The sequence below is a fragment of the Mesoplodon densirostris genome, chromosome 19, assembly GCF_025265405.1.
Source record: "Mesoplodon densirostris isolate mMesDen1 chromosome 19, mMesDen1 primary haplotype, whole genome shotgun sequence".
Classification (NCBI taxonomy): Eukaryota; Metazoa; Chordata; class Mammalia; order Artiodactyla; family Ziphiidae; genus Mesoplodon; species Mesoplodon densirostris.
In genome coordinates, this window is record NC_082679.1 from 53471271 (window position 1) to 53485201 (window position 13931).

Sequence of the window (13931 nt, forward strand, 5' to 3'; positions counted from 1 at the left end):
GTGTGTGGTTTTCATTAGACTTTAGAAGGGGGCGGTCCATGACCCAAAGAGATTAAGAACCAGCGCTCAATGTTTTCTACACAAAAAGAATACAGTTGTTAACCCTGCTAGGTGGAAGGACACATGATGTCCAAATCTTATCGACTGGTTTTTTCACTCAACTTCACTGCTCGACTCAGACACTGATGCACACGAGCAGTGCTCTCCACTTCTGACTTGTGAACACAGATGCCCACCTTGAGCAGCTTCGCTTTCATAGTGGATGTGATGGTGGTGGGGTTAATGAACTGGAAGGAAGGGGCCGCGTGGTTCGGGTACTGCGCAGGGAACTTCACCAGCATCTTGACGCGGTGGTTGCTGCAGTGCACAGACACTGTGCAGCTCCTGTCTGCTGCGTCCATCTGCAGGGGACAAATCAATAGCTGCTTTGGAGAGGAACTGCAAAGGGTCTTCAGATGCAAACAGGTTTAAATAAGGTAACTGAATGCTCTAGGTTCCTGGTAACGGAGTGAGAGAGAGTCTCCAAAGATGGATTTGGAAGATGTGGACAACTCATTTTCAAAACGGATTTTTAATTTTAGCACCGATTTAATAAATTCAAAGTGTTTTTACTTAAAAAAGCTTCATCCCAAAGCTGTGAGATAGGCTGAAACTTGTTATATTTATTTTGAGATGGGAAAATAAAGCAGGAAGATGTTAAAAACCTGACTCAAGTTAAAAGTACTCCTGGGACCTAGGAATAAACCGACCTAAGGAGAAAAAAGACCTGTATGCAGAAAACTATAAGACACTGATGAAAGAAATTAAAGATGATACAAACAGATGGAGAGATATACCATGTTCTTGGACTGGAAGAATCAACATTGTGAAAATGACTATACTGCCCAAAGCCATCTACAGATTCAATGCAATCCCTATCAAACTACCAATGGCATTTTTCACAGAACTAGAACAAAAAATTGCACAATATGTATGGAAACACAAAAGACCCCGAATAGCCAAAGCAATCTTGAGAAAGAAAAACGGAGCTGGAGGAATCAGGCTCCCTGACTTCAGACTATACTACAAAGCTACAGTAATCAAGACAATATGGTACTGGCACAAAAACAGAAATATAGATCAATGGAACAGGATAGAAAGCCCAAAGATAAACCCACACACATATGGTTACCTTATCTTTGATAAAGGAGGCAAGAATATACAGTGGAGAAAAGACAGCCTCTTCAATAAATGGTGCTGGGAAAACTGGACAGCTACATGTAAAAGAATGAAATTAGAACACTCCCTAACACCATATACAAAAATAAACTCAAAATGGATTAAAGACCTAAATATAAGGCCAGACACTATAAAACTCTTAGAAGAAAACATAGGCAGAACACTCTATGACATAAATCACAGCAAGATCCTTTTTGACCTACCTCCTAGAGAAATGGAAATAAAAACAAAAATAAACAAATAGGACCTAATGAAACTTAAAAGCTTTTGCACAGCAAAGGAAATCAATAACAGGACGAAAAGACAAACCTCAGAATGGGAGAAAATATTTGCAAACGAAGCAACTGACAAAGGATTAACCTCCGAAATATAGACACAACTCATGCAGCTCAATATCAAAAAAACGAACAACCCAATCCAAAACTGGGCAGAAGACCTAAATAGACATTTCTCCAAAGAAGATATACAGACTGCCAACAAACATGTGAAAGGATGCTCAACAACACTAATCATTAGAGAAATGCAAATCCAAACTATAATGAGATATCATCTCACACCAGTCAGAATGGCCATCATCAAAAAATCTACAAACAATAAATGCTGGAGAGGGTGTGGAGAAAAGGGTAACCTCCTGCACTGTTGGTGGGAATGTAAATTGATACAGCCACTACGGAGAACAGTATGGAGGTTCCTCAAAAATCTAAAATAGAACTACCATATGACCCAGCAATCTCACTACTGGGCATGTACTTTGAGAAAACCATAATTCAAAAAGTGACATGTACCACAATGTTCACTGCAGCACTGTTTACAAGAGCCAGGACATGGAAGCAACTTAGTGTCCTTCAACAGATGAATGGATAAAGAAGATGTGGAACATATACACAATGGAATATTACTGAGCCATAAAAAGAAACGAAACTGAGTTATTTGTAGTGAGGTAGATGGACCTAGAGTCTGTCATACAGAGTGAAGTAAGTCAGAAAGAGAAATGTATGCTAACATGTGTTAGCTACTGTATGCTAACACATATATATAGAATCTAAAAAAAAAATGGTTATGAAGAACCTAGTGGCAGGACAGGAATAAAGACACAGACATAGAGAATGGACTTGAGGACACAGGGAGGGGGAAGGGTAAGCTGGGACTAAGTGAGAGAGTGGCAATGAAATATATACACTACCAAATGTAAAATAGCTAGCTAGTGGGAAGCAGCCACATGGCACAGGGAGATCAGCTCGGTGCTTTGTGACCACCTAGCGGGTTGGGATAGGGAGGGTGGGAGGGAGACACAAGAGGGAGGGGATATGGGGATATATGTATACATATAGCTGATTCACTTTGTTATACAGCAGCAACTAACACAACAATGTAAAGCAGTTATACTCCAATAAAGATGTCAAAAAAAAAAAGTACTCCTGGGAAAATCCTCCTCTCTAAAGGAGATGGGGGCTGCCAGGGGCTGGGGAGAGAGGAAATGGGGAGAGGCTGCTAGGGGATGTAGGGTTTCTTTGGAGATGATGCAAACGCTCTGGAAGTAGCACTGGTGATGGCTGCATGGCTTTGTGAATGTACTAAGAACCACTAAATTGTACACTTTATTTTTTTTAAGATTTTTTTTTTATGTGGACCATTTTTAAAGTCTTTATTGAATTTGTTACAATACTGCTTCTGTTTTATGTTTTGGTTTTTTGGCCTCAAGGCATGTGGGATCTTAGCTCCCCAACCAAGGATTGAACCCATACCCCCTGCATTGGAAGGCGAAGTCTCAACCACTGGACCACCAGGGAAGTCCCTGTAAACTTTAAAAGGGTGAATTTTGTGGTATGTGAATTATAGCTCAGTAATTTTTATTTTACTTTTTTATTTGGCCATGCCACGCAGCATATGGGATCTTAGTTCTCCAACCAGGGATCGAACCCGCGCCCCCTAGAGTGGAAGTGCAGAGTCTTAACCACTGGATCACCAGGGAAGTCCCTCTCAGTAATTTTTTTTTTCTTTTTTTTTTTTGCGGTACGCGGGCCTCTCACTGTTGTGGTCTCTCCCGTTGCGGAGCACAGTCTCCGGACGCGCAGGCTCAGTGGCCATGGCTCACGGGCCCAGCCGCTCCGCGGCATGCGGGATCCTCCCGGACCAGGGCATGAACCCGTGTCCCCTGCATCGGCAGGCGGACTCTCAACCACTGCGCCACCAGGGAAGCCCCCCCACTCAGTGATTTTTAAAAAGCAGTCCTGGGAAAGGAATCAAGATCTCCTTCTTAGACTAGATCACTTATATCCAAACTATTCTCAACTGGGACAAAGGGAATATAAACTGAGCTGATCTAGATAAGCAATTAATCAAGGAATCCTTTATCGTTTTTGATTTCTTGTGCTGCCAACTAGAGACAGCAGCTGGAGGATGGCAAAAAGAGCCACACGTATGGGAAATCTGGAGACTCGGATTCAAATAGCTGTTGACCCTGGACAAGTTATTTCATTTTGTAGTGTCTCTGTTTCCTCATCTGTAGAGTGGGGATAAAACCACTTATTGCAGAGCTGTTTTAAAGGCCAAATGAGACAATTATGTAAGTGCACAGATCCAGGCCTACTGTTAATTGAATCTGGGCAAAAGAAAAACTAATCAAGTTTTAAAACTCCTTCACAGAAAGACTCAATTCCCTGAAGCACAGAATTTCAATACCTGCCCAAAAGGAAAAGAGTAAATCTCTCCGTGTGTTAAATGAACAAAGAGGCTTGGTCACCTTCTTAACATGCATCTAAATCTCTGAGGAAATGACCAGCTTACAAGGCAAGATTGTACAGCAAAGTACTACGAGCCTTGGAGAGTCAGGAGGCTGGCTTCCAAACTCAGCCCTGCCATTAACTTTGCCAGTAACCCCCACCAAAACAGTAAACTTTCCAGGAGCTGAGCATCTTCACATAGAGTAAAATGAGGTGTCAGAGCATCTAAGGAGATTTTATTTGAGCATCAGTTTATCCCTTGGTTCATCTTATGAGAAAATAATAGCGTAAGGGAAAATAATCTGCATTTGTAAAATATCTATGTCCTTAGATAACCTAGAAAACAAAAAAAGCAAGCACAGAAGACTTCCCTGTGAGAGCAGCAAAGCGATATTGCTAGCCTAAATCATGGCTGAAACAGTCCCCTCACCCACCAACCGCCAACCGCAAGCGAGAGACAGTTCGCTAAGCCCGAGCACCTCCACGTTCACATTGCGGATCTGCACGTTGATCAGGGAGAACTCCTGCTGCAGAGTCTGAGGCAGGCCCAGCTGCTCTGATTTCTTCTCTTCCAGGACACTGCTTGGGGGGTCTTCCTTTAAGACTAGCAGGAGAGAGAGGGTAACTTGTTGGAAAAGATTTCTGAAATGGATTCAGAGAGCAGTTCTGGGGTATCTGCCACAACTCGGAGATGCAGAGAGGGGCACCGCACCTAAAACATCAGTGTGACCAATTACCTTCTTCCTCCCCGTGGCTGGAGTTGTGCTGGTGATCCGTATCCTGAGTGTGAAGGGTCTTCTCTGGTTCCGGCAGAAGAGCAATGCTCTCAATGAACTCATCAACACCATCTAAGATGTCATTTGCACAAAGCTGCAACAGAGGGGAGGAGATCTAGGTCTAGAGAAGTCAGTGGAAAGGACTGTCGTGTTTGGTTGAGTTCTGACTTAAAAATGGGAATCACAAAGGAGAGAGATGTCAGCCCCAAACAGATACAATCAAAATGAGTTTTGCCCATTACCAATTCTCCCTGGTAAATACACAGGGTAACAGACTCTATTAGTCTACCCTGGAAAATGTTTTATCCTGTTCATAGTTTATGCAAATCTCAGAAAAACCTTTTAAACTTCAGCCTTGATGGAGTTATTCAGCCAACCCAAGAGCAAAAATATCATAACCTCAAAGCATTTGGAGCAAATGGTACTTTTTGGAGAAAACAGATTTAAAAGGCAATAAGGTGATGATATTTGACCAAAATTGCTTATGAATGACTTGGTACTAAGCAGTGGAGCAAATCTGACCCAGCATTTTCAATCCACTCTGTACAGAGTGCTGTATGGGATGCAATACAAGTGAGACAGCGATCCCACCTTCAAGGAATTTAGCCACCGGATGAGAAGACAGAACCCCGTGACAGGGCAGAGCAAAGCAAGGGCCACGGAAGCAGTTCACACAGGGACCACTGTGCTTCATACAAGAACAGATACAACTTATGGGGCAAAAACTGGAAAGGGCTTCACTTAACAGGTGTTGATGAACGTGGAGAACTCTGAACACTGCCTAGTGCCAGGGCAGATTTTCTAGCCCATTTATAAGAGAAAGAAATGAAGCCCCCAAGCCACTTGCTCAGTATGCTAACCCACACGACCTTAGACCAGGATAAGAGGAAAAAAAGACATTCAGAGGCTTTGTAGCCTTCAAGTGCTGAATACTGAAGTGGGCTCTTGAATACCTCAAAGCCTCAGTGTAGCATACACAAGCCACTTGGCCAACCAGCAGGTACGTATTAAATGTCCATTACATACCCTCTAACTTCTTCAACTACCAAATCTTCTATCTTAAGTTTCTGGTGTATCCAGTTAACATTCCTCCACAGCATCATTGAATACATACCCTCTGCATCTGGGAATCCACCCGCCACATTCTCAAGGTCTGATCCCGTGACCACGTAACCAGCTGGTAGTCCTTGGACCCTAGAGATAACCATATAAGAATCGTGGAGGTTTTTCTGGATTCAACATCAAGTTTCTTACAGGTTGCGACGGGGTGAGATTCATTCATCCATTCATCCATTTAACAAACATTTATGGAACATCTCTTATATGCCAGGTACTGTTCTAGGCACTAGGGCTATAACATGAATACAAGAATCTCTGTCTTTACAGATCTCACATTCCAGTGGTGGAAACAGACAAACATACAATAACATGTCCGGTAGTGACAATGTTATGAAAAAAATAACATGGGATAAGAGGATAGAGACTGACAGGGGAATTATTTTTAGACAGGACTTCCCTGAGGAAGTCACCTTTGAGCAGAACCTTATTTTTCTTTCTTTTTTTTGTTTTGCAGTACGCGGGCCTCTCGCTGTTGTGGCCTCTCCCATTGCGGAGCACAGGCTCTGGACGCACAGGCTCAGTGGCCATGGCTCATGGGCCCAGCCGCTCCGTGGCATGTGGGATCTTCCCGGACCGGGGCACGAACCTGTGTTCCCTGTATGGGCAGGCAGACTCTCAACCACTGCGCCACTAGGGAAGCCCTTATTTCTTTTTTTTATAAATTTCTTTATTTATCTTTGGCTGCGTTGGGTCTTCGTGGCTAAGCACGGTCTTCTAATCGTGGTGGCTTCTCTTGTTGTGGAGCACGGACTCTAGGCATGCGGGCTTCAGTAGTTGTGGCACGCGGGCTCAGTAGTTGTGGCTTGTGGGCTGTAGGGCGCAGGCTCAGTAGTTGTGGTGCACGGGCTTAGTTGCTCCATGGCATGTGGGATCTTCCCGGACCAGGACTCGAACCCATGTCCCGTGCACTGGCAGGCAGATTCTTAACCACTGTGCCACCAGGGAAGTCCTGAGCAGAAACTTAAATGAAGTGAAATAATAGCTCACAAATTAGCAAGTGAAGAGTGATGCTGGGATTTAATGTCTCACTGAACTTTCACCTCCACAAATGTTCTTCCTTTTGCGTGCTCCAGAGGAGCTGGGGGTGAATAGGTTGCTTGTAAAATGAATTGTTTTAAATGCATCGTGACATCTTACTGTTCAAAATAATTTTTTGGTAAAGAAATGCATCTCTTTATAAAAGAAATAATCAATCTTTAATGTTCTTAACTGACTGAATTGTATTTTCACATGATAGGTCTGGTCAAAGGGAAATTATCCTATCAATAAAAAGGTCCAAGGTGCTTTCTGAAAGAGCTTTATGAAAGATCAGAACATTTCAGGGTAATTCTGCAGTATCTAGAATCTTCTTTATGGCCATCTTTAGGGAGCAAAGAATCTAGAAATAATTTCATCCATTCCCTCATATTATGGATGGGGAAACCGAGGCAACAAAGAACAGAGTGAGTGAGGGCCAAAGTTCCTTCTCTGTGTCACTGCCTTCAACCAGTTCTTCATTCCTCCATGTTTTAATACATCCCTGTGCACAACTATCAAGACAGCAACTATTCTGAGCTACTACCTGTCATGAGAACCACCATCTAGCCCATGTTCATAACAACAATTTTCTTTTCTTTTTTCTTTTTTGGCATCACTGCATGGCTTGCAGGATCTTAGTTTCCCGACCAGGGACTGAACCCGGGCCTGCGGCAGTGAAAGCGCGGAGTCCTAACCACTGGACCACCAGGGAAGTCCCAGCAACAATTTTCTGACTCCACATCCAGCCTCTTTTCATGTCCCTGACTTTGAAGAAAAGTTATGCCTAATTCCTTTCTAAACCCAACTCCTCTCCTTGGGTCTTCGGCCCTCTTCCCTCCTATTTTCAAAGGGCCTTTGCTTTCACACCTACTCCCTTTCTTGCCTCTTCTCCTTGCCTTCAAACAGAGAGGGCAGCAGCCTCCTCCAAGGAATTTAGTCTTCTCCTTGCCTCTGAAGGCAACCCCATTCACAAAACCAGTTCGTGCTGCCTCTGCTTCTGCTGTCTTACAATCAGGCTTCCCTCCTCAATCAGCTTTTGGAACTGGTCTCTTAATGATCGTATGGCTTCCTATTTATACCTATTTATACAATTAAGTGCTTCTCTCTTACTTTGCATGGAGATCCTTCAGCAAAACCCAAAACCAATGACCTCCGATTCCTTCATGAAGCATCCTTTTCCTTGGACCACAACATCCTGATTCTCTCCTACCTCTGAGAGCTCCTTCACCACAGTGAAAAACCAACATCAAAGCCTGAGGTGGTCCAATAAAAACTGACTAAGAAGACATGGCAGTAAAAAGAAAATGGATCACCATTAGGTTGAGAAAGAAGTAAAATATAAGAATACATGCAGGATGGGGACTTCCCTGGTGGTCCAGTGGGTAAGACTATGGGCTCCCAATGCAGGGGGCCCAGGTTCAATCCCTAGTCAGGGAACTAGATCCCGCATGCATGCTGCAACTAAGAGTCCGCATGCTGCAACTAAATAAATAATTTTTTTTTAAAAAAGGAATACATGCAGGATGATTACATTTATAAAAGGTTCAAAAACAAACAAACCTAAACTATTTTTAGGGATGCAGAAATGGGTGGTAAACTGTAAAAATAAAAACAGAAATCACTATCGTAAATATTAGGATAGTGTTTACCTCTAGGAAAGGGAAAGGATTGTGATCGGGAAGCTTCCGGGTTCTAGCAATGCTTTCTTTCTTTCTTGACCTTGGTGGTAGTCACACAGATTTTCACATTATAAACTCTACATGTTTTATGCAATTTTGTAGATGATATATCTCACAATAAAAAGGAATTTTTAAAAAAATCTATAACTTGTACTCAAAATTTCACTACTGGCTAGACAGCCCCAATTTATACAATTCACCCTGCCAGCTTACAGATGACACAGACAACTGAAAATGGGTTGCTAAAAACTTTTTATTTCAGTCCGAAACTACAGGCCAACCTCTCGCTGCCAGACCATGGGGAAACTCTATCATCTCTTTTCAATGGCAAAATGCAGGACAAAGAGTTGAAAGAAGAAGTCAAGCATGGAAGTTGATGGGATAGAGACCAAGCAGCCTTGTGTTTCTAGAAGCAAGTCAGATTATGGAAATGAAGATGGGAAAATTAAGAGCATGATCAAAAGATTCCTTTCAAAAACAATCCTAGCGGGCCTCCCTGGTGGCGCAGTGGTTGAGAGTCCGCCTGCCAATGCAGGGGACACGGGTTCGTGCCCCGATCCCGGAGGATCCCACATGCCGCGGAGCGGCTGGGCCCGCGAGCCATGGCCGCGGAGCCTGTGTGTCCGGAGCCTGTGCTCCGCAACGGGAGAGGCCACAGCAGTGAGAGGCCCGCGTACAGCAAAAAAAAAAAAAAAAAAAAAACAATCCTAGGGACTTCCCTGGTGGTCCAGTGGTTAAGAATTCGCCTTTCAATGCAGGGGACATGGGTTCAATCCCTGGTCGGGGAACTAAGATCCCACATGCTGCGGGGTAACTAAGCCCGTGCACTCTAGAGTCCCTGAGTCACAACTAGAGAGAAGCCCGTGTGCTGCAATGAAGACCCCACGCGCCACAGTGAAAGATCCTGCATGCCACAACAAACATCCTGCGTGCTGCAACTAAGACCCAATGCAAATAAATGAATAAATATTTTAAAATAAATAAATTAATTACAATTTAAAAAAACAAAAAAACTATCCTAGAAGAGGCTTGTGAAGGTCACAAACGAGCTGGGATAAGATGACTGCTCTAATCCCAGGTCCACCAGAGACCTCTCCTGGACTCTGGACAAGTCATACCACTCCACTGTCCAGTTTTCCTTTTGTGATATGGAAAGACCATGAAATAAACTTCTGGTCTGGAAAACATTTAGAGAGTGTGGCAATAAGATCTCAAGACAAGGGAGGTTGAAACTAAGTTTGCATGGTGAGTTGGTGGAGAAACTGAGGCTGAGGGCTTCCTGACCCCCATTATACTTATGATGCATGAATGAGGGCTAGCTAGATGAAGCTGCAATAACAAACAGCCCCAAATCTCAGTGGCTTAATGCAAGGCTCTCCTGCTCTCCCTACATCTTCACCTCACCCCCACCCTGGTGGGAGCAGCGCCACATGGAGTTTCTCCAGGTACCTTGGAAGAAGCAGAGAGGGTAAATAATTGCACACTGGCTGTTACCACTTCAACCCAAAAGAGACTGCATCACTTTCGTTCATATTTCGAGATCCAAGCAGGTCACATGGCCAAACCTATCTTCAACGGGTTGGGAGGTGAAATACCACTGTGTATTTGTGAAGAGAACTGGGAATACGTGGTAGGTGGTACTGACGATGACCTTGCATCTCCCTCATCAATAGAGGGGGAAGGGAGAATTCCTTGGCAGTCCAGTGGTTAGGACTCCACGTTCTCACTGCCAAGGGCCCAGGTTTGATCCCTGATGGGGGAACTAAAATACCACAAGCCGCACGTTGCAGCCAAAACAAAACACAACAAAACAAACAAACAAAAACGGGGGGAAGGAGCAAGTGCCAGGGATTTCTGAGCGTGCGATGACCCCAGAGTTTTTCAGCTCTAGAAATGATCCAACAGCAAGGCTACCAACCTCTCCAGACCCCTTCCACACAGGAGAGAGACTGCACAGAACACAAGAGGATGGACTTGGGGGGAAGAAGCACAGCCACACACCCTATCACCCACCTATGATTAAAGGGGGAGGTTCCCTGACTCCCGCTCCTAAGCCAGCCCTGTTCCTGCATCCTCCCCTCCGATCACGTGGCCCACCCCGACGGGAGGTGCTGGTGAGCAGGGCTCAGGAGGAAATCAGTTGGCGGTCTCCCTCCCACCCACCTTCCTTCTGTTTCCTCCACTGGAATTCCAGCACCACATCATCATGGCCTACGAAGGTATGGACCGGCGTGTTCAAGTCAAAGACATTCCACAAGAGCAGGCTGTTCTCCCTCCGCAGCTGGGGAACCATCACGGTCACCAATCCATTGCTGAAAGGCTGTGGCAGAAGAGGGAAAAGCAGGCATTGTTTCAGGGAGAATCCGCTGAGTCTTGAGTTACCCACGTTGGAATTCTCGCCTAATTAAAATAAACTAGATGATGGGAGGCCCCAACCCATCTGGGGAACATTTTTCCAAATACTGTCAGTTGACCATCACATCTACTTTTCATTTGCTTTCCTTTTTTTTTTTTTTCTTTGCTGATGGAATGGACCACAGCAAGTAAAAAATAAAGCTAAGCCAAATACTTGGAGAAGAACGTTTTTTAATGTAAAATGGCTCTAGGGGCTGCACACGGGAACTCCCCGGCTCCTCTCGAGTCCCCTCTGAGAGTTATTGAGTACATGCCCAGAATGAGCATGCAAAGCACACTGAGGGTAACCCCAGACAGCAAACAAACCCTGCCATGTGGAAATGCACCAGAAGCACACCATCCACGTGAAGCAGCACCTTCCCACTGCCCCCAAGACCACAGCTTTGCAAAGGAAAACCTTCCAATTTCAGGACTGACACTTTCCACTTATAAACACCCAATCTGCGAGGTAGCTAAGGGGCTCATTTGGTTGATAGGCAGACTCTGTTCTTTAAGGAATTAAGTCAAAGCCACCTAAGAGCACATTTATTTTCTCCTGCCCTCTCGGCAGCACTCCTGAGCTTTCCTGTTTGTTTTTTAAAGCAAACATATTAATCCAGAGAAGTATTTCAATTCACAAGAGCAAAGCCTGACTTCCTCCCCAGTGCTCCCAGATGCGAAGGCCAAGTAATACCCCAATTCTCTTCTTCACTCCATGACGCAGCAGGTGGCAGCCTAATGCATAAAGATACCTTCATTCATCCCTGTGCTCCCTTTCAAGTTGACACTGAAGGAAATATATTATCTCTGATCAATGATCAATCTGGCAACAAAGTTGGAAGGTCGGTAACAGCCTATCCACTATACTTGTAGCATTTTGTGGTTTATACAGCATTTTCATACATGTTTTTTTTCCAAAGGGAAAACGTATTGTACAGGTACTAAATGCCACCAAATTGGACACTTAAAAATAAGGAATTTTATCACAATTTTAAAAAAGAGCAAGGCATTTTAAACACTATTATTCATGTTTGACACAGGAGGAAACTATTACTCAAAAAACACAGGTGGCTTGCGCAAGGCCACACAAGTATTAAATGGCTCATTACAGCATTATTCACAATAGCCAAGATACAGAAACAACCTACATGTCCGTTAATGGATGAATGAATAAAGAAGATGTGGTACATATACAATGGAATATTATTCAGCAACAAGAAACAAGGAAACCCTGCCATTTGTCACAATATGGATGGACCTTGAGGGCATTATGGTAAGTGAAATAAGTCAGACAAAGATAAATACTGTATGATATCATTTATACATGGAATCTAAAAAGCTGAACTCATAGAAACAGAGTAGAACGGTGGTTACCAGGGGTTGGGGGTGGGAGAAACAGGGAGATGCTGGTCAAAGGGTACAAACTTCTGGTTATAAGATGAATAAGCTCTGGAGATCTAATGTACAGCGTGTGATTATGGTTAATAGCACCATATGATATACTTGAGAGTTAAAAGAGAGGAGATCTTAAGTGTTCTCACTGCAGAAAAGAGATGGTAATTATGTGACGATGGAAGTGTTAACAAATGCTACAGTGGTAACTATACAGCAATATGTAAGTGTAACATATCAACATGTTGTATACCTTGAACTTATGCCATGTTATATGTCAATTATATCTCAGTAAAGCTGGAGAAAAAAATTAAATGGCATTGCCAAGCCCTAAACCAAGGTCTTCTGAATCTAAAGCCAGGGTTCTTTCCACCACGATCCACTGACCTCCAGCCTCTCAACCCTCCAGCTTACCCTCTTCCCCTCCCTTACTGACCACCTTCACACTGCCCAGCTCCCCAGCCCAGCTAGTCTAGCGCTTCTAGTATAGACTCTCACCCAACGATCCAAGGGCAAATTTTTAAATAGATAACAGCTTTTTGCCGTCATTACCACCTTTGTCCCACTTCTAAACCAAGACAGAAGGAGAATACTGCCTCACAAAAAAATAAGAGGAAATGTCCCTGGCCCCTTCTGTCCAAAACACTTAGATAATGTTTCCGAGCAAGAGGTAGGGCATCTCACTCACAGTGTATCTGGCCTTCCAGACAGGCACCTGGCAAGGGAGAATATTGAGGTATTTCCGAGGCTGGCGGTAATCCCAGAACTGGAAGAAAGAAAGCAGGATAATTTGTGAAATAAATGCCATTAAAAAAAACAAAAAAAACTCAACTATCAAAATAAGCATAGCCGGGACTTCCCTGGTGGTCCAGTGGTTAAGAATCCTCCTTCCAATGCAGGGGATGCGGGTTCAATCCCTGGTCGGAGAACTAAGATCTCACATGCTGCAGGGCAACTAAGCCCTTGTGCCACAACTAGACAGCCCACGCACCACAACTACTGAGCCCACATGCCACAACTAGACAGAAGCCTGTGCACCACAATGAAAGATCCCCCATGACTCAACAAAGATCCTGCGTGCCACAACTAAGACCCAATGCAGCCAAATAAATAAATATATATTTTTTAAAAAAACAGAAAAGAAATAAGCATAGCCTTCAAACTCCATGCTTTCTGTCCTCTAAGTGCATTTGAGTCAGCCCCCATGGCCATGCTCCTGTGACAGACACACAGGAAACGCCCCTTTCACACTTAGAAACATTATAGGAGAAACAAAGACTTCTGTGAACACATGAGGATCACTCCTTGAGGGAGATCACTGCCAGCCTGCCTATTAAACCACCTTCATAGTTGAAAGGTAGAAGTGACAACTTTTCATCCTGTATCACTTCACACCACACAGAGTAATTTAACTACTAAATTAACTACCGCTATTGCTAGTAGTTAAAAATGTACTGACCGCGGACCGCATTTCAGACAGATGTTTAGAGCTTTAAGAGTTTCATCCCATCTAATGCTTACAACAATCATACAGTGGGTGTTATGAATCTCTTTTTCAAGGGTGGAAGCTGAATTACTAAACGATGTAACTTGTCAAGGCCACGCAGCAAAAA

General features: G+C 43.8%; 1 protein-coding gene across 4 annotated transcripts in view; it reads right to left on the bottom strand.

The window, feature by feature from the left end:
* WDR59 (WD repeat domain 59) overlaps positions 1 to 13931 on the bottom strand; it is a 107935-nt gene that overhangs the window by 57423 nt on the left and 36581 nt on the right. For 3 of the 4 annotated variants that reach the window (XM_060084564.1, XM_060084562.1, XM_060084565.1), the window contains exons 9-14: positions 13007 to 13084; positions 10696 to 10852; positions 5832 to 5911; positions 4679 to 4811; positions 4376 to 4545; positions 237 to 401 (exon numbers count right to left, since the gene is read on the bottom strand). In XM_060084564.1, coding sequence (XP_059940547.1) covers positions 237 to 401; positions 4376 to 4545; positions 4679 to 4811; positions 5832 to 5911; positions 10696 to 10852; positions 13007 to 13084 — 783 coding nt within the window. The remainder of the gene's footprint in view (positions 1 to 236; positions 402 to 4375; positions 4546 to 4678; positions 4812 to 5831; positions 5912 to 10695; positions 10853 to 13006; positions 13085 to 13931) is intronic. The other variant, XM_060084563.1, reaches the window with a different exon arrangement.